Genomic DNA, 22936 nt, shown 5'->3' with positions numbered 1-22936 from the left:
ACAGTAACCTACATTCAAAAGGACAAAAGTTAACTTTTTTCAGATCAATTAGGTTGATGATAGAAACTTCACATTACTTGAAATATAGTTTATTTATATATATATTTATGGGTATTTGAAAACGGTAAGGAGTGAATTGAAAGCGAATAAAGATGGTATTTGAGAAAGTATGGTTCTTGTTTCCATATTTATTTATTTAATTTAAGGATGAAGGACACGTGGAGGCAGAGGAAAAAAAGAAAGACATTGAGATTAGGCTTTGAAATATATAAATGGAAATAATTTTAATTTGAACTATGAGAGAGAGATTTAGAGAGAGAGAGAGAAAGAGGAGATTTCGCAGAAGGTTCGGAGGTGTGACTGCTGACTTGCCAGGCACAGCGTAGTTGCCGGCCATCGAACGCCATCAGGAAATGATTTGATTTGATTTGAATTGAATTGAATGGTGTGCTATCACATCGTCGTTCTCATTTCTGAGTTCGGTCTTCTTCTGCTTCTTCTTCCTCACTCATCATCATCACATCCCTAGATTTTACCCTAAGCTCTGTACCTAAGCTCTGTCATCATTTCTTATCTTCCTCGATCTGTGCTCTCCTCTTCCGTGCTTCGCAGATGGCTTCGCCGGAGGAGAAGATAGAGCGAGATCCTTTCGACATCCTTCACCACGACGACGACGACCACACTCCCTTCGCCTCTTCCACATCCGCCACCAAAGTCCGCCCCTTCAATTTCGAGACCACCGTCGTCGATTTACGAACCTCCTCCGCCTTCAACATCAGACGCATCAGCAGGAGTATATATTTCGTCTTAATTAAGGCCAAGATCAACATCTTGCTTCCATTTGGTCCTTTCGCCATTCTACTGCATTATCTCACCGGACACCATGGATGGGTCTTCTTCTTCACGTTATTGGGTATCACTCCTTTGGCCGAACGTCTCGGCTATGCCACTGAGTAAGTCTTACGCGCTACTCAAATCTATGCTAATCTAATCTCCTCTTTAATCTATCGCTAACACGCTCAATTTCCTATTCCTTGATCCAGGCAGCTTGCCTTCTACACGGGACCAACAGGTATAGTTCTACCTTTTATAGTAACTAGTGTTGTATATATCACCATGTTCAATAATTTGTGATTTATTGATGACATAAAACGCATAGTAACGCATCCTCTATTTATTGTACTTATTCCTTGTATGCGTGTACGCCTTGTATCGAAGTACATGGAATACGGGTCAATTGAACTGACTTGACTTCTGTTGGTATGCGCAGTTGGGGGTCTGCTTAATGCCACATTTGGCAATGCAACTGAAATGATTATATCCATTTACGCATTGAAAAGCAATATGATAAGGGTTGTGCAACAATCTTTACTTGGTTCTATCCTGTCAAATATGCTTCTAGTTCTTGGCTGTGCTTTCTTTACCGGTGGCATTGTCCATTACAAAAAAGTACAGGTTTTTGATAAGGTACATTTCATGATCTTGGTGAAAATTAGTGCATGTAATTGTCTCTTTGCGTTTTTGTCCTCCTTCCGTCACAGACTTCACACTGTAGTTTGCCTTTGCAACAGGCAGCTGCCGTTGTCAATTCTGGGTTACTCTTGATGGCTGTAATGGGAATTCTGTTTCCTGCTGTGCTTTACTTTACTCACACAGAAGTTCATGAAGGGAAGTCAGTTTTGTCTCTATCAAGATTTAGCAGCTGCATAATGCTGGTGGCATATGCAAGCTACCTTTTCTTTCAACTTAGAAGTCAGCAGAATGTTTATACTCCAGTTAATGAGGTTAGTTCTTTTGTTGCTTTTTCTCTCATGTTTATGATGTATAATTACCATGACATGCACCATGTGATGTGATTGGGGTGAAGCCCGTCTATGTTTTGTTATCATTTTCTTTCTCATTGGAAAATACGCTTTATAGTGGCAATTAGATATTTTAAGTTTTCGACTATTTAAGGAGATAAATATGTATTTGCCACCTGTTAGTAGTCACAATTATGGTCGTTTACTTAATCATCCTGTCATTGTTGTTTTCCTGTGTTAACTAGTGTTACACATTTACCGGTCACCATTTCGCCAATAGACCCTTGGTGGATGAAGGATATATACACAATTAGAAAGAAACGTATTTTGTTTCAACTGTTAGATTAAAATGTTTTATTTAGTTAAGCATTTTACCAAAAGAGTGAGTGGAAAATATTTCCATGAAAAATAAAGAAGAGATGACTACATTGGCATGGTGTGAGGTTTAGCTCCTCAGTCAAATTTTGGTAGACTCCCAAAGACAATGGGAAACACAGCCACAACCATTATTTTGTTTCATCAAAACAGACTATGTAATTAAATCTAAATGGTGACAGAACTTCCTTTACAATTGCATATGCAGTGGTAGAGCTTGTATAATAAATTCTAAAGACGTTGGAAGGGTCAAATAATAAATATTATAATGTTTAAATTGAATGAAAGTGTCATGATAATATCACTCCTTATGAGTGATTTTTAGTATTTCATTATACTATTCAAATATTAACTACTTTCTTAATCAATTTTTTTTCATGATATTGGAACGTATTTTAATTTATTATTAACACTTCCCAAGTTTGTTTTTTAAGACTTCTATTCTTTTTTTTTTGGCTACTGAATTTATGTATTTTATACATAATAAAATTTGTATGAATACGCAAAAAAGTTTTACGAAGTTTTCAATAAATTTAAGGAAATAATATTTTTCTGCAAAATCTTAGCAAAGTTTGCTGAAATTCCGTGTAGAAAAAAAATCACATAATTCATAAGAAAAATTGGTTGAAAAGTCCACGTGCAAGACATATTTATAGATTTAAGTCACATTATATAAGTTTCCTTGTATTAACAAGTATACGAAGGTTATACAAAAAATTAGTTTGATAAAGGCAAAATAGTTAATAGTTTGAAAAGGATTAATTAATAAAATGCTTAACACGAGGAAAGTGTTATTAATGTTTAAAATCATTCATAAAAAGCTAATGCTATCAAAAGATAAAATTTAAAGTAAAATATTAATGTAAAATTTTCTATAATAATAATAATAATAATAACAATCACAAACAACTTCAATTATAGTTTACCTGATATTAGTGTTATGCTCTATGTTCTTTCAACAACTTAGAATCATTAATAGTCTATAAAGCAGGAATGTCTCTCTTGTTCAAAGTGTCACATTGCGGACACGAAACACTTCTAGGTATTTTTCCAATTAAAATTAATTTTTTATCGGCTTTGACACTTGTAAGTCTACACAACAACACTTGAGCCAACACCGGATTGCCAAACCTAATGCTTTTCAAGAATATTCATTTTTTTAACTTTTAGACAAGTCAACTTCGAATATAATATAAAATAATAAAAATATTGTCTCTTCCCTTTTTTTAGGATTTTTATCATAGAAAAAAACAACCAAGGTTGGTTTAAAAAAGTGAAAATACCATCAATTTTGATCTAATACTATATTATTTTATTGGAGTCTCTCTTTGTGCATGTGTTTCCTGGTGTCTGGTGTCCTATATTTTAGACTCTAGTGGTGTGAAGTGTTGATGTCCATGTAAGTCCCTACTTTGTGCTTCATAGTTAATAATTAAGAAATAGACAACTTTAAAGTGTATTTGAGAATATTATGAAAATCTTATTAGTATAAGAAGATGGGGAATGACTCCCCTGTCCATGATCTGCTACTTTACCATGAACGTGGCTTCACATTTTGATAGATGTCAGTCTGGGTGCAGTATTTTTGCATGTATTAGAAAAGGAAAAAGTTTTATTTTCTTTTGTGTTTTCACTCCTCTGGCGGGGTTTAAAATGGTTTTATATTTTCTAAAGTTGATCAGAATATTAAATCACTATATATATATATATATATATATATATATATATATATTTCGAAATAGAGAGGAATTTACTTGAGTAAGTTGGTTCCTATTGAATGCTTTTTTCTATATCATTTAACAGTGCATTTTACACATAATCTTCTTACTTTTATAATGTAGGAAGGAGATAATGGTGAAAATTCTGATGAGGAAGAAGAACTTGAATTAACTCAATGGGAGGCAATAACCTGGCTTGCTATTTTGACAGCATGGGTGTCTATATTGTCTGGATACCTCGTAGATGCCATACAGGTATAGCTATATCATTTCGAAACTTCTTGATCATTAATTACTATGATTGTACTACCAAAGACTCTATTCTCTTAGAACTTTTAGTTTGAGCCTTTATAATTTTTTTTAATTATTCTTTCATTTTATCTGTTGATTTCTTTTGGAAAGGTGCTCTAGAACTTGCAAGATGATTCCAAAAAAGAGTCTTACTTAGCAATATAAGGTTTTGATCTTTGATGTTCATTTATAAAGCCATAAATAGAAAACTAATTTGATGTTCATTTATAGAGCCATAAATAGATAACTAAGTTACTAATCCAAGAATCACTAGGTGACAGCTCAAGGGTGATAAACATACAACCTTTAAGAAAAAATATTGAAGGAAGGTAATTTATTATAAAGGTATAATTTCTTCTGAAAAAGATGTCTAATAAAATTAGAAAAAAATTCCAAACCGATCATGGGTGAACCAAAAAGACTTTGAACCAATAGATAATGGTTCTTGGTGGTGGAATGCAAGTAATTAGTGAAAGCTAAAAAACAAAATGGAGTGTTTTATGGTCTTAGACTCTTGCAACCACTAGTACTGAATAGCGGCATGAACTGGCCGCCCTTAAAAAGGTTGTAGCAGGATAGTTGATAGCTAGTTTCTACTTAAAAAGGTCCTTATTTATTATTTTTTTTAAATATTACAGAGGATCTTATAGTATTATAATTGTATAATGTATGATTAATAAAAAAAACATGGTCCCTTATAGTACCCCGGTCAAAGCCAAAGATCAAATTATAAAACTCTTATTTATACTAATAGTATTTAGGTCATGTTAGGAACGAGCCCATCTCAACAGCTCTTAACATAGTTAAGTACTATTCCTATTTAATATAACAACTTAGGAAGTTACGGGAGTAAAAGCAATGGCTTAATACTAATTAGATTCAACAAAAAAGGAATTACTTATTTTTGGAACTATGCAGTAGAAACAGTGATGTGATCAGGTCAAGTCACAAGGGATAACAACCTTCGATTCTGCACTGAATTTTTGGTAGAAGTAAAAAGAGATATATTGCAATCTATTAATAAGATTTTAAATAATGGTGATATTCAATACTGGCCTTATAGCCTTATTTGTACTAATCTAATTATCTGGACCAAGTACTGTTACAAAATATCTGTTTTTCCTGTCCTTGTTGACAGACAGAAACGCTAATATTCTTATTGTCTGTAAACTGTGTCATAAGTTGATTCATAAACTTATTGTGTTTCTGGCCTCTTACAGGGTGCATCTGAGTCATTAAATATGTCAGTGGCTTTTATTTCTGTCATCTTGCTTCCAATTGTTGGCAATGCTGCAGAACATGCCAGTGCCATCTGAGTCATTAAATATCTGTTTTTCCTGTCCTTGTTGACAGACAGAAACGCTAATATTCTTATTGTCTGTAAACTGTGTCATAAGTTGATTCATTAACTTATTGTGTTTCTGGCCTCTTACAGGGTGCATCTGAGTCATTAAATATGTCAGTGGCTTTTATTTCTGTCATCTTGCTTCCAATTGTTGGCAATGCTGCAGAACATGCCAGTGCCATCATGTTTGCCGTAAAGGACAAGCTTGTAAGTGGCTTTCAAAGCCTACTCTTCATTCTATAAATATTGTTGATCTGCTAATGGATTCAATCTCTCCTCAGGATATTACTATTGGAGTTGCCATAGGATCGTCTACACAGATATCTATGTTTGTGGTATGGCCTTGAACTGTTATTAAATGGTTATTTGGAGTTTACATTTAGTGTGTCTTTTCGTGAATAAACTATCCTGTTAAAAGAAATGGGCTTGAGTTTATAATGTTTTTAAAATTAGTAGATCATTGCTAAAGTTAATGATTCTTCGTTTTCTTGAAAATTGCAGATCCCCTTCTGTGTGGTTGTTGGATGGTGCATGGGAAAAGAAATGGACTTGAATTTTCAACTCTTTGAGACTGCCACGCTTTTTATCACCGTGTTGGTAGTTGCATTTATGATGCAGGTATTGATTTCTTACCTATAAATTGTATTGGTAGTGTTTTTTCATTGGAATCCCATGTCAGGCATCAGTTTTTCATTCCATTGTATGGAATGTTATTATCATCACTATTTTTAATGTGTTTGAAAACCATTTTAATTTGTTTACTTGCAGGAAGGAACCTCAAATTATTTTAAAGGCTTGATGCTTGTGCTGTGCTATCTTATAGTTGCTGCCAGTTTTTTCGTACATGTTGACAATAATAAAAGTGGTGAGTTACTTGAGTATACTGCTTAGTTTCGCACAACAAGCTTGCTTAACTTTATGTATTTGCTTACCTGTCTCTTCCCTTTCTCAAGATACTTATATATCTTTGTTACACGATATGAACTTCTGGATATTAGAACTCGGACCCTTCCAGATTCAGAAGGTGTCATCTCTCTAGTTAGAACATGTTATACCAAAAGTGGATTTGGCAGTTCCACATTTCTCCTGAACCGGGTTACTTATTGACGAATTTAAGTAAAATCCGGATTAGTATATAATATTTTTATTCCCTGGTATGGTTATTCATTATTGCCTAATACCTAATGACACTGAACCGTATATTTAGTCACATGACACATCATGTTGTCAATTGCAGTTTGTTTATCAGGTCCATTTAATGAATTGATCTTTGCAGAATATACGTTGCATTGTTCTTAATCTTTAAGATCTTGGTAGAAGTAAAAAATAGGGGCCTCACATATATTTAATACAGTTTATATCCTCTGGATATGGTATTAGAATGTCCATTTTTTGGAGTTTCACATCAATCAATTTTGACTCTATATCTAATCATGTTCAATTTGTGCTGCCATGATTGGTAGTTCTACATCAGGCTATTTACTAATAAAAAAGTGAACCTTAGTTAGGATTATGTTTGGCTGTTTATTTGACATATATGGTTAGGGCCTGTTCTAATGCTGTTTGTGGAATCTGGTACAGGTGACTAAATATTTAGAGTAGGTGTGGTAGTTGTCAATGTTCCACTTTCTGTACCAAAAACGTAGGAAGCATGGATTTCGGAAGGGTTCAAGAAAACCTTCGACCTGCTTTCAACATGACCTGGAAACCCCCGAAGTGACCACGAGCAATTTGTTGTACTGGAAATTTTCATCCTTGTATTATATATTGAATTTTGAAAGTATGTTACCTGTATTATTTTCATAGTTTTAATTCATTCACCATAAAATCTTGTAGCCTGTGGGCTTTCATATCTCCAATGAATCACGTTGAAAGTAACAAATCACTGTCATCTTTCATTTTCTTTTGTTGCAGTGTCCTTTTGAGATTATTGAGGGTTCATAATTTTTCTTCAGTTTTTTAGAATTGGGTATTGGAAATTTGGAATGTGACTGAACTCTTCATATTTTATTTCAAATAAGGTACAATGTGCTTGTTTCCTTCCAACAAAATAAGTTCATACGAAATACAATCATAGAAAGCAGCAAATGAATGGAGGCATGGAAGGAAAAGACGGATGATGAAAACTGGACGCAGCTTCGTATGATTAATTCAGCGGTGAAAGTGGTTCATCCGATTCCTTCACTGAAAAGGATTTCTGAATTTTCATTACCATTCTATTGACTTTTGAAATGCTAGCTTGGTGGTGGTAGTTGATGATGTTCAGTCCAATACCTAATGGATTGTCGTGTAACAGTGATGCACCCAATATGAATTGGCTTACTCTTGAGTTGTTAAAATGGATTTTCAGTCAAAAAGGTCATTCAAGTAAAAATAATTGTGATATAAATATATTTATATGTCAAATTATTATATCCAAATTTGAAATTAATTTTACTGGTCACTAAAATTTCAAAATATACATGTTTAATATTTATTTTTTTATATATATTTATTAATTTTTTAAACAAACTAAAATTAATCAAACCTAAAATCATATTCCATTTTAATTCGTTATTTTATGAGACCGTCTATCTTCATACACATCTTCATTATTCAATATTATTCTAAGACTCGACAAGATAAAACTCAAAAAAATCTCATGTATTTAAACAATATTACGAGCCTATAATATTAAATGCTTACTCCTTGTATCTTACTAGATCCTTTATCTTTACCTATAACTCCTCAGTTATCGTGTGCTGAGTTCATTTATGTTTACTGCAAATATTTAAAAAATATATTAAGAAATATTTACACGTGTTTTTCCGAAAATTTAAGATTTCCTTGTTTACAAATTATTGTTTCATTTCATGGGTATATAAATTGGTTTTACATCATTATTATATTAAAATAAATAGTGAATTCAGGTTTCTTCTATTTTGAAAACCCAATTACATTTTGAAGAGAATAAAAATACTTTTGCAGTAGTAAAAACTACACCCTATATGGATTAAAACATTTGTTTTGGTTGATATTGATAATGGGACATCATTGATAAGCCTATCATATGGTCGACTTTGAGTTTATGTAAAGTTCACAACTTCAAAAATTGAAACTGAAATCATATTGTTTAAAAACTATTTTGGTATTGTAAAGGGTGAAAATGGTTGAAGGAAGGAAATTTACACAGAAGATATCTGTGTAAAAAAAATCACACTCGTAAGTTATACACTGCTGTTACAAACGAGGGTACAAGAAAACACGTAAGACAGGGGTGAAGGCTCTCAATAATCGCTGTTGCTTGTGTGTTGTTGAAGGTTGTTGGGAACATTGTAAAGTATAATAAGGAGAACATCGTATCGTAGAATTCATTGATGTTACATCATTTTGATAAAACTGCTGGTGCTGGTGCTGCTAGCTGTGCTCGTAGATCCTTACGCAAGATTTTGCCTGACGGTGACTTGGGAATTGCATCAACGAAGAATACTGTGTTTATTCTCTTGTAAAACACCACCTGTAAAAAGATCATTTTTAGTAAAGCTATTGCAGCGTAACTAAATGTGAATCGATGAAGAAAAGAGGTACCTGTTTGGAAATGAAGTTCTTGATTTCATCCTGAGTTGTGTCGATGGAAGAATCTGATCTCACCACAAATGCCACAGGTACTTCTCCCGCCGCTTCATCCTTCATTCTGAAATTTATGATTAATTAGAATATAATACATAAGTGGTTCGAGTTTAGAAGAGATTAAGATGAGATGAGAGAGTTACGGAACGACGGCGGCGTCAGAGATGTTAGGATGAGTGAGAAGAAGGGCTTCGAGTTCAGCCGGAGCCACCTGAAAGCCTTTGTATTTGATGAGTTCCTTTAACCTATCGACGATGAATAACTCATCGTCATCGTCGATGTAACCGATGTCACCTGTGTGCAACCAACCATCTTTGTCGATCGTTCTCTCTGTAGCCTCTTTGTCGTTCAGATAACCTGATTCATTCATTCATCCATTAATTCACCATTTTCTTGTAACACACGTCACCTCAACAACCTTAATCAATGTCCCCCCCACCTTTTTCAAACTAGAAATAATGAGAGTAGGTTAGTAGGTACCTTTCATGATCTGGTCGCCTCTTATGCAGATTTCACCGGACTGGTTTCGAGGTAGGGATTGGGAGGTTTCAGGATCCACGATCTTCATCTCTGCGTTTCTCACAACGGTTCCGCATGCACCTGCTTTCACGTGCATGGGTTCTTTAGCAAAAGCTAAGGACATTGTGAGCACAGGGCCTGCCTCGGTCATACCGTAACCCTGCCCGAGTCTGGCGTTGGGGAATTTGGTCCTCACAGTGTCTTCCAGCTCTTTTCCGAGAGGGGCTCCGCCGGACTTGAAGAGCCTGATGGAAGAGAGGTCGTAGTTGGCGAGATCCGGTGACTTGGCAACGGCGAGAACGATGGGTGGCACGACGGGGGCAACGGTGATTCTGTGTTTGTGAATGAGGGCGAGGAGGGCGTTGATGTCGAACTTCGGCATGAGGAGAATCGCGGCCTTGGAACGCAAGCCACAGAGGAGAACAGAGTTTAAAGAGTATATGTGAAACAGGGGAAGCACGCAGAGGATAATGTCGTCGGAGTGGTAGTAGAGGTTCGGATTCTCGCCGTCGACCTGCTGAGCAATGCTCGTCACGAGTCCCTTGTGCGTCAGCATCACACCTTTCGGAAGCCCCGTTGTGCCCGACGAATACGGCAATGCCACCACGTCATCCGCTTTTATCTCCACCTCATCCATCTCGCCGCCGCCCTCACACAACTCCGAGAAATGGACGTGACCGCCGTCCGCCTCCGCCGCCGGACACGAGTCCACGAACACCAACCTCACCTCCTCCAGCTCCCTCACCTTTTCGTAGTAAGAGGCCTGCGTGATGAGCACCTTGGCCTTGGACGCCTTGGCTTGCTTCGCTATCTCCGCCGGAGTGAAGAACGGGTTGGCCGCGGTGGCCACGGCGCCGCGATAAGACGCGCCGAGAAACGCGAAGACGAATTCGGGGCAGTTGGGGAGAAGGATCATGATGACCTCGCCCTGTCGCACGCCGAATCTGTCGAGGCCGGCGGCGACTTTTCGGGCGGTGGCGTCGACGTCGGAGTAGGTGTAGAGTTTTCCGGTGGGGGCATTGATCAAGCAGGGGCGTGAGGCGTGGTCCCGCAGATTTTGGAAGCAGTAAGAGTGGAGGGGAAGGTGTTTGGGGATGTATATATCAGGAAGCTTGGACCTGAAAATGAAGTCCTTCCCCTGTTCTGTTTCAGTGGCCATTCCTAGGAAAAAACAAGTCACAAAATTTATGTTTGTCTATGATAAGATGAAGTCACAGGTTCCCTGTGTTGGTGATGGTTTGTGTATTTGTAATGCAATAATGATAAAGGATGATGAGTAACGGTGGTGGTGGTTGGTGAAGGGCAGAGATGGAAAAAGAAAAGAGAGGATGATCTAATGGAGGAGAGGGGTTGGGGTTGGTGAGACAGAAACAGAGGAGAAGAGAATGGGACCAATGAAAGGTTGTTTTTCTTACTCTTAAAGACTTTTTGTAGTTTTTGTACCTACCCCACTTCACCTCTCCTCTCTTCTCCTTCACCTACCGCTCTCACCCTTCCCACGCCATTTATCAATTCATCATCTTCTTTTCTTCTCTCATTCATTCACCTTCTTCACTTTACACTCTCTAACTTAACAACGTTCATTAATGCTAATATTCAATCGTAACTCACGTCTCTTAATCCAGTTCAGAAGCATAGGATCCAATGTTATCTAATCTTATCTATTTTTCGGTGTGTCAATTTAAATCCTGTATTCATTCCTTGCTTCTCCATCATCTTTAATACTTCCTTTAATTCAACTCCATCATCGTTTAAATCTCAATCATTTAATTACAAAAATAAAATTATTACATTCCATGATCATAACCATTTTAATTATTATATCCTTTTACAAATTTTTTATCTTCAAAAAATCATGAGTTTTGTAAATAGTAGAATTTGATATTGAGGAAAAAAAAATTAAAATTTTCAAGTTGTGAAATTGTTATTTAGTTAGCACAAAAAATTGAGTCGTTCCGAACAAAAGATCAAGACGAATCGATTTAAGTCAAATGTTGAGTCGAACTCGGTCGAGCCAAATGTAATAACAAACTAATGATCGAGTCGAACTCGATCAAATCAAAGGTAGAGTAAAACCAAAGGACAACTTAACTAAAAATTAAAATAAGTCTTACCAAATTCAAAAATGAACAAAGTTAGTTAGATTTAAAGATAGAGTTGAATTTTATTTAAAATGAAAATTAAATTGTTTTCACAAAACAAAACATTTGAAATTTAAAATTTTCTAATTACTTTATTCAAACTATTTATTTAAAAATCAACTAAACTAATTATTTAAAAAATTAAAAAAAACTTAATCATAAATAATACAATTACATTATATATTTTAATTTTTTTAAATTATTGAAATCACTCGTCCAGTAACAAATAATTGAGATGTCTATAGCTTATAAATACCAATTATAATCAAAACAATCACCAAAAGTTCGTACTTGTTATCCAGAAGAGAACGAGTTGGAATATATTTGTAGTTTTTTAGCACAAATTATAAACATATTCTATAAATCACAGATTAACTTAATTACAAGAGATTAAATGATTTAAAAGTATATCCCATAATAAAAGATAGCTTTACTCTCAAAAAAAAATTCTGAACCAAAGAAATAAGGCATTATTTATTACCTGAGGGATGGCCAACTGCTCCTACCGAATCCATATTTTTGGTTAACCTACCCGGTCAGTGTTCTAAAAGATAAATCGGGATGCAAATATTATTTTAATCACCACAAACTTCATGCCATATAGTTTTCACATAAATTCATTGGATTCCCGGCACCAAAAAGGAAAATTTTGCTCTGTCATTTGGTGTTTTATACCTGGTTTTCAGTTGCGTTAGGATATTACTGTTGAATAATTTTCATGCAAGATCAATTTTAAAATTAACACCCTCTCTCTTACGTCTAAGATGGTTGAACTGGGAACCTCCAAATTCTTCTTCTTTTGGGTGCCCCGTGGAAGTTCAGGTTAGTTATATATTAGTTTTGTTTTCCTTTTATTTATTTATTGAAGCAGATACAACTAGCATGCATGGAGTGTAGAGAAGTCAACGTGGATTCTACCGAACCAGTTGTGTATATATACATAGACACAGAAAGGAAGAAAATCATTGCATGCTTTGATAATGGAGTCAAGAAAAAGCGCAGTGTTGCTGATATTTCTTTCAGTTTCAATGTGGCGGGTGCAGAGTGGAAGTAGCAGTGTCATCGTGTCGAAGGATGGGAGTGGAGATTACAGAACGGTGAGTGAAGCCATTATTGAAGCTCCTGACATGAGTGACAAACCTTACACCATTCACGTTCGAGCAGGCACTTATCAAGAATACCTCTTCATTCCTTCGCATAAGACTAATATTAGGCTCCTCGGAGATGGACCTCACCACACCAAAATAGTAAGCTACCAAAGTGGTTCCACCATAGGTACTGTAATGTCTATCTGTAGCTTTTAACACTTCTGGTTTCTGTTTTTGTTTTTCTTGCATTGATGGATTGGTTTGGTTTGCAGACATTCGTGGAGATGGGTTCATGGCGGCGAAGATGGGATTTGCGAACTGGGCAGGGCTAAACGCGAGCGGTGCAGTGGCGGTTCGGAACGAGGCAGACAAGAGCGTATTCTTCCAATGCTCCATCCAAGGACTCCAGGACACTCTGTGGGCGGTTTCCGGCCGCCACTTCTACAAAAACTGCGATATCTACGGCACGGTGGACTTCATCTACGGCAGCGCGGCGGCGGTGTTCCAGGACTGCATGGTGTACGCGCGGTACAGAGAGTACGTGACGTTCACGGCGCAGTCGCGAGAGGATCCGAATGAGAAGAGCGGGTTCAGTTTCCAGAGATGCGAATTCAGAATGTCGCCGGAGGATGAGAGCAGAAAGAGAGAGGTGCATGCGAGCCTCGGGCGTCCCCTGAGACCCTATTCCACCGTCGCCATTCTCCACTCTTACATTGACTCCATCGTCGATCCAAAAGGTTGGGAGCCCATGCCCCACCAGCCCACCGACAAAGTCACCTACATCGAGTTTCAGAATTTTGGGCCGGGCTCTAACACCGACGACAGAGTTAACTGGGCCGGCGTCACCGTCCTTAGCCACCCGGCCCAACTAGCCCCTTTCACCGCCTCCTATCTCTTAGACGCTGACTCTTGGATTCCCTCCACCGGAGTTCCCTACCACACTGGACTATAGTGTACTCAATCAAATGTATCTGTTCTGCTGCAACAAATATTACTGCAATTTTTACATTTTCAAATTAATCGCTATTTAAATTACTTGCTCCAAATTTAGGCAAATTTTAAAAAATTAATTGAATTGATAATGATAATAATTAATTTATTTATTTATTTATTTATAATATGTTAGAAAAGCGATATGGTAGTATAAGAGAGGGAAATACGATTGAGTGGCGGGGAATTGTCATATCGAGATGGCGAGGTGGTTATCACATTCATCACTGTGGCTTCCAATTCCAAAATCAAATTCAAATTTAAATTCAAATCCAAACTCAAGGGTGCTACAGTATCAACATGCATACAGAGCTCAATTGCGTGTTCGATGCAGTGATGTGGGTGAGGAGAAGGAGAAGGAGGAGAAGAAGAAGAAGAAGAAGCGATTGTCAGAGCAGTCGTCGTGGGAGGCGAAGGACGCAGAGGGAAGAGACTATCTGTACAGACTTGGCAAAGAGGCTGATAACATGAACATCGCCGTCGGCCAGCGTGCCGGCGTCATCGATTCCCTTTTCGCCGGCAATTTTCTCGGCAAAGATTGTCAGTCTAATGTTATTGTTATTACTCTCTTTTTACGCACAGCGTTTTTTCAGTAACAGTTCCAAACACCGCATTTTTCTCTTCTTTCTTTTTGTTGTGCAGCGGACATTGTCTTTGACTATCGTCAAAAAGTTACGAGGTCCTTTGAATACCTTCACGGCGATTATTACATCGCTCCTCTCTTCATGGTGATTTCTTACTCTTTATTTATTCCACTTTCTCGCAATTCTTCCGGCACCCTTTGTCATTTCTCTTCCTTCTTTCACAGGACAAAGTCGGTAAGCACTCTCAAAATGGACCCTTCTGAAGAAACTGTGCTAATAACTCATTTTGGTGCAGTAAGAGAGCTTGGTCGAAATGGTTGTTTATTATAGCTCATCTCATCATCACAGACTGTCACTCTGTCAATACTCCTGCTTCCTTATCTTATTCAATTAAACCCATTTACTTATTTCGCGCGCGCTTATCGAAACTATTCAATCTTCCCCGCAATTTCTTTTAGAATCACAAAATTTACATGTGGTCCATCCATCCCTCCTTTTTTTAATATATAATTCTCTGTGTTCAAATTTTAAAATGTTGCTGACATATTTTGCACATTACAGTAACTTATCTTTTTCTGTGAATGCAGTTTGTCACATTGTCAAGAACTACCTAGCTCATATCCTCAACACTAAAGTTCCTCTAATTCTAGGTATATACCAATTGCAAATGAATGTTCTGTAGTCTGTCCAGAACCCAAAACAAAGTAAAAATAACTACTTTTCGTTAAGTTCCTGCTGTTACTGTATGTAGTTAATAACTGTATTTGTCTCTGTCTCGAATGTGATTGTGAGATTGATGCTCTCTCTGAAAACCTGCCCTGCCCATTTTCAGTCTAATATTACTGCACAATTATAATTTTAAATTTAATCTTTCTGAAAAGTGAAGCCTATGGCTAGGCTTATATGCAATTAGAAATGTTTTGCGCGTTCTATTTTAAAATTTAATCTTTACTTTTAATTTCCTCCAGGTATTTGGGGAGGAAAAGGACAGGGGAAATCATTTCAAACAGAACTTATATTTCAGGCCATGGGAGTTGAACCCGTAATTATGTCTGCTGGCGAACTGGAATCAGAGAGAGCTGGTAAGTCGATTGCTTTAATACTTAAAAAATAGACAACTTTGCCATGTCATTGAAAAAATGAACAAAACAATGTCCATTTAACTGATGCAAACTAGTTCTTCCATCTGATACTCAACAATGATTGGTGGGATTATTTGAAATTGTTTTCATTGCATTAGTTCTTACCCCTTATTTCTAAATTTGGTTAATAATGAATGCTCGTGCAGTTTATTTAATTTTGAATACCATATGTTTACGTACGTATATGTTTAACTGGTCTAGTCACCCCATCCTACCAACTTTTCATTTACAGGAGAGCCAGGAAAATTAATTCGCGAGCGTTACAGAACAGCATCTCAAGTTGTCCAGAATCAAGTTAGGAGTTTTAAAGTTTTCAGTATGTCTTGTTTTTTAAGTTAACATGTTACTTTATGTGATTAATTACATGACTTTGGCATTGGAAAATATATTATTCTCTATTTTATGGAGGTTGTACACTGCAATTTTCTCTTCCTTTAAGGTATTATGAAAATGTTGCATTGAGTTATTATTTCTTTGATGAGAGAGAAATTAAAAAAAGATTGATTAATGATAACCTAGAACATGTTTAAAACTAAGCGCTAATATGCCCAAACCAAACGTACCAGAGCTTACCCTCCTTGTGCTGTAGGCAGAAAAGAATGCTAGTATATATGACGTATTCTGAACAACGTAATATTTGTGCTTCAGATTATTCTATTAGAGAATTATGACATTCATCACCTAAAGATTGTTAACTTCATATTCATCCGCTTGTATTGTATTTTCTTCCAACCTTTTTTTATGCATTCTCCAAATTGCATTGGAACTTGTGCTTTTCATTGGATGCAAGTGTTCATTTTCTTATGGTTAGGCAAACAAACGGTGCCTAATTTCTTATTCATATTTACCATCTAAGGGATCTAATTGACGAAGAAGGGAAAGGTCAACCTCCTATGGTGTGCACAAACTATAACATGAATGTTTCTAAGTAAAAAAGACTATTTTAGCTCTGGCTTGAATATTTATGCTTATAATAATGTTACTGTAATTCCTTGGTCTGATGATACAGTCTGATGTTATTTGAACAATGTCTATACCAAGTGTGGCATAGGCTGACAAATTTGGTTAAAATAATAAGATTGTTCATATTAGTGTTACGTCTAACTTTAATTTCTATGTTTTTAGTTGGACAATGTTATTGTAATTGTTTAATCTTCTGAAATTGTGGAGTTGTGCTTTCTTGATACAGGGGAAAATGAGCTGTTTGATGATCAATGATATTGATGCTGGACTTGGTAGATTTGGTAAGCCTATATCAGATTTAGAATGGAATAACATAAATACTGTGTAATTTTGTGTCATGTCCCCTTTTTTGTTCACTACACTGTGTATGTGTGTCCTGCATCTTCTAGTGTGGCTGGTATTTGATCAACTATTTACTGAATGCAATGTTGCTACTTTCACACAGGGAATACTCAAATGACGGTCAACAATCAAATTGTTGTCGGGACTCTTATGAATCTGTCAGACAATCCTACAAGAGTAAGTGTTGGCCAAGATTGGCGAGATTCAGATATCACAAACAGAATTCCAATCATTGTAACAGGGAATGATTTTTCCACTATTTATGCTCCGCTGATTCGTGATGGAAGGATGGATAAGTTTTACTGGTAAACTGCAATCCATCTTATTCTAGGATTGTTATACTTACCGTTTTGAGGAAGTTTCTGAAGGTGCATAATACAAGGTTTTAGTATAAGATTTACATTAGTGTTGCAGGTGGAATTTTCATGATAGATGTTTTTTGATAAAGTTATATTTTGGAATGATTACATCATATATCACATTGCTTATGTAATGAGTTGGAAATATCTCTTTTGATGGAGGCAGGTAACCATTCCACTCTTCCTTAAAATTAAAATGCTGTCTGTAAATGTGGAACAGGCAACCAAACCTCGAAGATATCCTGAATATCGTTCACAGAATGTATGAGAAAGATGGTATATCTAGGGTTGAAGTTGAAAGGGTTGTGAACACTTTCCCTAATCAAGGTAATTGATCCGCATCTTAGAGGTTTCTACCACTACATTACAGTAGGTCCAAAAAAGTTGTCATGAGCAGTTATTTTGTTAGTGTGTGGCTATAAAGAACATGTTCTTTATTTCGTGAACAGAAAAGAAAGAGTCACGGTTGCCTAATTATTTTTCTTGGGTTCGTATGATATGGTTTCAGTTTCATGCTTCTCCATATAAAATCCTATTTAATTACATGTTTGTGGTTATTATCTGCGGCTGATTTTAAGTAACTTGTACTTACCATCTTTTTACCAATGATAGAATTTTGAATGCATCATGTCTGAGATATCAGGGTTTGTTTATTTTTCATTCTTTTGTTGTTGTCAGCATTGGACTTTTATGGAGCTCTAAGATCACGTACTTATGACACATCTATTTTAAAGGTAAGTTTACATTTAGATCTTAATTATTGCTATACAATTTTCCTTTTCGATAAGGCAAAACTATAATTTTTATTTACTTTTATTAGTCAAATACTTACAGTAGGTTTAGGTAGTACAAATAATATCTATCTATCTATATCTATCTATCTATATATATATATATATATATATATATATAAAAGAAGAGAAGAAGAAAAAAAGGATTCTCTGTTTATGTGACTCTTGTATGTAGTTATTTTGCACTATAGAAATTATTTCACCCATTTATCAGAGAGATTTTGTGAGGCATCATGTTTCTTCATGGAAAACTCCTTAATAACAAAATAATTATGTACTTAAAATCCTATTGCAACTTGGGATGAACAATCTGTTGAAATTCTGTTAGGATACGATTGCTAGAAATGAAACGTAACTCCCACACTGTTTGTGTGGAGTTTAAAGGCCTTTAGCCTCTCAAACTGCAATGGATAACTTCTATATTGTTCTCCCAAGGTTCAAGGATTGAACTCCCCACCATGTGGTCAGAAAGGCTCTTATCAAATGTCATGTAAAGAGAAAGGCTCTTATCTAGAGGGAGAACCCTTACATCTTAATATATATGTTTCTATCACCTTACATCTTAATATTATTTATCTAACTAAGGGAATATGTTTCCACGGTACAGGAGTATGACTAATACAGCTATCTACAGAAAATAGTAATAATTAAATACCAATGCTTGTATTGCTGATGTTTCAAGTTTCAACGATGATAATTGACAAACGCCTTTATACATGAGATCATAGAGCTGGAATGCAAGATTAGTATCCAAATTTAATTAATTTTTTCATGAAATCTGGTTTATAATAACACAATACGTGGTGGATTTTAGTGGATTGATGATATTGGAGGTGTTGAAAATTTCGGAAGCAAACTTCTCAAAAGAAGAAAGGACCCAAGCCTTCCTGTATTTATTCCTCCAGAGGTAAATTCATCGATCGTTTTTCTGTTTCTGCATTTATTCTGTATCCAGTAATGGTACAATAACTGACCAGATTGACTGTAGATCAAATTAGTCGTGATGAAATATTGCTCTAGAGCTCCTTTAGCAGTTGACGGTTGTTGGAGAATATGAAATGATGTAGTGAATTATCTATTCTAGATTCAAATTGACTTGACTGATTTACTCCAGCATTAAATGAAATATTATTTTATCCAAAGGTAGATAATTATTATGAACAATAATTGATTTTATTATGGAAGCATATTCTCTGTTTGTAGTTTCCTACCAAGTAGATGGAAGATAATAAATGTAGTATTTTTTTATTGAATTGAATTCTTCAGGAAATTCAAATTATTCAAATTGACCTGTTTGACTGTCTTGCCTTGATTCTTTCATTTCTTATCTTCCTATAAACATCTTCATTTGGTTTTGTGAAAAGATTTCAAATGAAGTTGACTCTGCTTCTGTATTTGGTTGGATAGCAAACGGTGGATGCTTTACTAGAAGCGGGTTATTCTCTAATCAAAGAACAACAGTTGATAATGGAAACTAAACTTTCAAAGGAATACATGAAGAACATAGATGACTAATATAAAGAATGTTCCCGAGGTGCAAGTCCTCGTGAATTATGATTGGGCCAGTTTGGAATCTTATCATAGTAAATTGCTATCATGGACACGGTTCACTTTGGAACAGTGTACTTCTCTTTAGCCATTCCCTAGTTTTAATAACCATTATATTTATCATGATGTAACCCAATTTTAAGATAAGGAAATACATGAAATTTCATCTCCATACCAAAACAGTGCAATGTTTGATCTTACATTGCTGAACCGCTTGTTCAAAGGTGATGTAATTATTCTTTTAATTTAACCTGCTTCTGCTTTATATTATAGTATTCAAATCCAATAATTAGTATGGGAAACAAACCACAAAAGACCATCAATAACCCTACTGACTGATTCATTTATAGTCTTGAATATACTGCTGTTTGCACAGATAATTAATGATTTCTTGTTTTTATCTTCACTCTGCACTATTTAGAGGTTTTATCTTCTGCCGTATTCCAGATGTGCAGTAAAAGTTCTTCAGGCAATCTCCGAATTTATACACAATGTTTTTTAACTGTCCACAACATAAACTTGTCTTTACAAAATGCATAGTAGTAAAACATTTTAGCTACCTGGGAGTTAATGTTAATTATGTGATTACTTTAAATGACGCAATGATATTAACAGAAGCATCAAACTTTTTTGTCAGCTTTATGTCACATAACCAAGCACCTCAGACTGTAATCACATCCTGTTCCAGGCACTAGAGACATTTCAAGGCAAGAATCATTTTTGTATTTTGAAGCAGGGTTTGACCATGGCCAATGTAAGTTTTGCCTCCACATAAATTAAGCGTTTCAAAGGTCAAGGAACACAACATAAATCAACAACCCCACCCCACCAAGAATATCACTGCGTTCGTGCGTGGGCACAAAAGCACTTGCTCGGCCACCTCAGAATGAGAATATATGCAAATCTCTAGATGATTTGGATTTTGAGCTTTTAGTGATTAATTTTTTTCTATTTTTATTTTTAAAAGGGATAACTGGGCCACTGTGTTACTCCAGTAGGTCTTCTGTGTGGATACTATCTAATGTATCTATGTGGTACTTTGAATTTTATATTGAGATGTATGCCAAAGATTCTTGACCATTTCTGTTTTGAAATCTAACTTTGGAGAGAAATTTATGAGACCAAACATGGTGCTCTTTCGACACAAGACCAGTAGTTGAAAATAATAATTATAAACTGTTGAAACAGAGGATGCCATTTCCTCTGTTTGTGGTGGTTAATAGAGTCTTGATTTTGAACACTTGCCCCATGTAGAAAAGGTAATCAATCACTCGAAAGTATATTAAACAGAGGATCATTCCCAACGTGTCCTTGATTCCTTATGGTCCTCTCTTATCTAAAACAATCCTTCCATGTTAAGTATTGTGTGTGGTGATGACATGTGAAGGTTACATTTTATCTCAGAACAATCCAGATAGTCCACTCTTTATCGGAATCCAATGCTCGGTTATTTTGGAAAGTTAACAACTTTTTGGTGATGCTAACTTTGGGTTGGATAAAAAGCATCCAAAAGAATCACTAATTTTACCACCCTTTACAAGTTGCAAAACACTAAAATTTCTTCCGTGGTTAGTGGTGTGAAGTGGAATGTAGGTATTAGAATTCTAAAACAAGAAGGGCAAGCACTAATGTTAGCTCTTATCTTTTGTGATTGGTTTTGGCTAAAAGAAAGAAAGTGCATGTGTGTGTGTGATAAAGAAGAATAAACGAATGTCAGATTTATATATAATAGGATCTGAGATTAAAGAAGAGTGATGTGTGTTTGACTTAAGCACAAATTGATTGTGGGTGCCACAGCAGAAGATGACAACATGATGTGGCCCTCATTGATCCTGCTTTTCCATTGTACATCCATCCAAGGCAACAAAATTGGGTGGAATCGCTGAGCCAAAAAACAATATTTGAATTGGTTCCAAGTTGCCATCTTCGCCAGAATCATCGCCTTTTCCACTCTCATCAATGTGCTTCTGTTCTTTTGTTCTATAATTTATCCACAGTGCCCTTATTCAGCATCAGAATTATCTCAGTGCGCAAAAGCATATGCATCTGGTGACCTAACTCAGACTTCACCCAATTAATTTCCCATCACCCATCATGTCTCAATGTCATCAACTGCAACAACTTATATGCCAATTATTTTTAACCTAATATTTGTCAATTTTAATGATCTAAATGTTTGTTAATTCAAGCAGTTTAAATGCCTTAAGAACATTATACAATATATAAAGAAAGTGAGAAGGGGGGTGAAGAAATGAATTTGTCTTCACCAACTTTGCTATATAGGGGATGCAAAGATAGGTTAAAGAAGGCAAACAACATTAATCATCATCATTTCACCAACTTTATGAACTTTAATCATTAAAAAGAGCACAAACATCGCCAATGAACCTTCAATTTCAACCTCTCACCATAATATGTACTGTGAATAAAATTGTTGACTTTTATTGCTACTTTCGTAAAAATATCAATAATAACATCTTTTTGGTCGGAAGAGTAAAAATTTCCGCAGATAATGCCTAAAAGTTAAATTCAATAAAAATACTGGTTTTACAGCTCAAAAACTTGTAAAAGAGATATTATTACTAACTTGTACGTTCAGAAAAGGTGTTTGTCTCTTTTTTTATTATTCAATGGTTTTACACAAGAGAACCTAATATATGTTTACATTTACTTTACTTTCATTATTTTACCCTCTAATTTCTTTTTTTTAATGATCAAAATATTTCTAAAAATAGACTGCCATCTTATATCTTATATAAGTGGTGATAAAAAAAATTATTTACAAAAAATACATATGACATTAGCTACAATTATTCCTGAATATATACCAATCATCACTTGTATAAAATTTGGTGAACTATCTGAAATTACATGAGAGATATCGTTTAGATATTATTCGAAATTACTTTTCCTACTATGAGTGCTAAAAATAAGGTTGTGTGCAAGAAAAGAAATGCACAATTTGTGGTTGAGATCAAAGTATTTAATTAGTTAAATTTATATAATTATAATAAAATATTTATATACAAAAATATATGAATACAAATTATAGATTGAATTTTATTTTTTTATTTCGTATTAGAGTTTAGGATTTTTTTTTTCCTGTTAATTTTTGGACCTCCAAGAAATAATATCAGTGTATAAGAAAGGGTTTATGTTCAAAAATAAAAAGGTAAAAATATGGGGTTTGATATCCAAAAAGAAAAATATTATTCGTTTTACCTAATGCTTGATATAAAATAAGATTGTATGTAAGTTGAAAAGGTTATTATACGAGCTAAAATAATCAATATGAGCATTGTTATAAATTCATTAAATCAATGTTTATT

At 35.3% G+C, this 22936-nt stretch overlaps 4 protein-coding genes across 9 annotated transcripts; 3 read left to right on the top strand and 1 right to left on the bottom strand.

The window, feature by feature from the left end:
* The first annotated feature begins 291 nt into the window (after positions 1 to 291).
* On the top strand, positions 292 to 7413 carry LOC114185371 (vacuolar cation/proton exchanger 3-like). The gene is made up of 10 exons (XM_085673586.1): positions 292 to 953; positions 1044 to 1072; positions 1271 to 1467; positions 1572 to 1784; positions 4019 to 4150; positions 5622 to 5738; positions 5813 to 5866; positions 6033 to 6149; positions 6300 to 6396; positions 7113 to 7413. The coding sequence occupies exons 1-10, from the start codon at positions 613 to 615 to the stop codon at positions 7118 to 7120; spliced, it is 1305 nt and encodes a 434-aa protein (XP_085529712.1). The 5' UTR covers positions 292 to 612; the 3' UTR covers positions 7121 to 7413.
* A 1296-nt stretch (positions 7414 to 8709) lies between these two features.
* Positions 8710 to 11069, bottom strand: LOC114185517 (4-coumarate--CoA ligase 1-like). The gene is made up of 4 exons (XM_028073275.2): positions 9621 to 11069; positions 9284 to 9497; positions 9099 to 9204; positions 8710 to 9027 (listed from the first exon to the last, which is right to left on the bottom strand). The coding sequence occupies exons 1-4, from the start codon at positions 10816 to 10818 to the stop codon at positions 8896 to 8898; spliced, it is 1650 nt and encodes a 549-aa protein (XP_027929076.2). The 5' UTR covers positions 10819 to 11069; the 3' UTR covers positions 8710 to 8895.
* Positions 11070 to 12077: 1008 nt separating this feature from the next.
* On the top strand, positions 12078 to 14154 carry LOC114185460 (putative pectinesterase/pectinesterase inhibitor 36). Of its 3 annotated transcripts, none has more exons than XM_085673585.1 (3): positions 12078 to 12622; positions 12824 to 13075; positions 13161 to 13923. In XM_085673585.1, the coding sequence occupies exons 1-3, from the start codon at positions 12565 to 12567 to the stop codon at positions 13838 to 13840; spliced, it is 990 nt and encodes a 329-aa protein (XP_085529711.1). In that variant the 5' UTR covers positions 12078 to 12564; the 3' UTR covers positions 13841 to 13923. The 3 variants fall into 3 exon arrangements, with proteins under 3 accessions (XP_085529711.1, XP_027928992.1, XP_085529710.1); XM_085673584.1 differs by lacking the exon at positions 12078 to 12622 and adding an exon at positions 14015 to 14154 and having other exon boundaries at positions 12760 to 13075; positions 13161 to 13855; XM_028073191.2 differs by lacking the exon at positions 12078 to 12622 and having other exon boundaries at positions 12649 to 13075.
* On the top strand, positions 14079 to 20701 carry LOC114185459 (P-loop containing nucleoside triphosphate hydrolases superfamily protein). 4 transcript variants are annotated; one of them, XR_014995184.1, is made up of 13 exons: positions 14079 to 14418; positions 14521 to 14606; positions 14687 to 14696; positions 15050 to 15112; positions 15431 to 15544; positions 15837 to 15898; positions 16794 to 16848; positions 17013 to 17214; positions 17489 to 17595; positions 17947 to 18002; positions 18874 to 18966; positions 19467 to 19831; positions 20245 to 20701. XR_014995184.1 is itself a non-coding variant. In XM_028073189.2 (12 exons), the coding sequence occupies exons 1-12, from the start codon at positions 14079 to 14081 to the stop codon at positions 20257 to 20259; spliced, it is 1203 nt and encodes a 400-aa protein (XP_027928990.1). In that variant the 3' UTR covers positions 20260 to 20701. The 4 variants fall into 4 exon arrangements, 3 of the variants coding, with proteins under 3 accessions (XP_027928990.1, XP_027928989.1, XP_085529709.1); XM_028073189.2 differs by lacking the exon at positions 19467 to 19831; XM_028073188.2 differs by lacking the exon at positions 20245 to 20701 and having other exon boundaries at positions 19467 to 19872.
* Positions 20702 to 22936: the final 2235 nt, after the last annotated feature.

Source organism: Vigna unguiculata, chromosome 5 (genome assembly GCF_037176805.1).
Source record: "Vigna unguiculata cultivar grain cowpea cultivar isolate G323 ecotype 2 chromosome 5, ASM3717680v1, whole genome shotgun sequence".
NCBI lineage: Eukaryota > Viridiplantae > Streptophyta > Magnoliopsida > Fabales > Fabaceae > Vigna > Vigna unguiculata.
This window is presented reverse-complemented; position numbering and strand designations above follow the sequence as displayed.

Excerpts from the sequence above, each read along its gene's own strand:
- LOC114185517 (XM_028073275.2), bottom strand. The coding sequence starts at position 10,818 with ATGGCCACTGAAACAGAACAGGGGAAGGACTTCATTTTCAGGTCCAAG. Across the intron at positions 9,498-9,620 it reads AGGCGACCAGATCATGAAAG|GTTATCTGAACGACAAAGAG; the intron begins GTACCTACTAAC and ends TGAATGAATCAG. Across the intron at positions 9,205-9,283 it reads TCTGACGCCGCCGTCGTTCC|AATGAAGGATGAAGCGGCGG; the intron begins GTAACTCTCTCA and ends CATAAATTTCAG.
- LOC114185459 (XM_028073188.2), top strand. The coding sequence starts at position 14,079 with ATGGCGAGGTGGTTATCACATTCATCACTGTGGCTTCCAATTCCAAAA. Across the intron at positions 14,419-14,520 it reads CAATTTTCTCGGCAAAGATT|CGGACATTGTCTTTGACTAT; the intron begins GTCAGTCTAATG and ends TTTGTTGTGCAG. Across the intron at positions 18,003-18,873 it reads ATGACACATCTATTTTAAAG|TGGATTGATGATATTGGAGG; the intron begins GTAAGTTTACAT and ends GGTGGATTTTAG.
- LOC114185371 (XM_085673586.1), top strand. The coding sequence starts at position 613 with ATGGCTTCGCCGGAGGAGAAGATAGAGCGAGATCCTTTCGACATCCTT. Across the intron at positions 954-1,043 it reads CGTCTCGGCTATGCCACTGA|GCAGCTTGCCTTCTACACGG; the intron begins GTAAGTCTTACG and ends TCCTTGATCCAG. Across the intron at positions 1,468-1,571 it reads AAGTACAGGTTTTTGATAAG|GCAGCTGCCGTTGTCAATTC; the intron begins GTACATTTCATG and ends CCTTTGCAACAG.
- LOC114185460 (XM_085673585.1), top strand. The coding sequence starts at position 12,565 with ATGGTTGAACTGGGAACCTCCAAATTCTTCTTCTTTTGGGTGCCCCGT. Across the intron at positions 12,623-12,823 it reads GGTGCCCCGTGGAAGTTCAG|TTTCAATGTGGCGGGTGCAG; the intron begins GTTAGTTATATA and ends TATTTCTTTCAG. Across the intron at positions 13,076-13,160 it reads CCAAAGTGGTTCCACCATAG|ACATTCGTGGAGATGGGTTC; the intron begins GTACTGTAATGT and ends TTTGGTTTGCAG.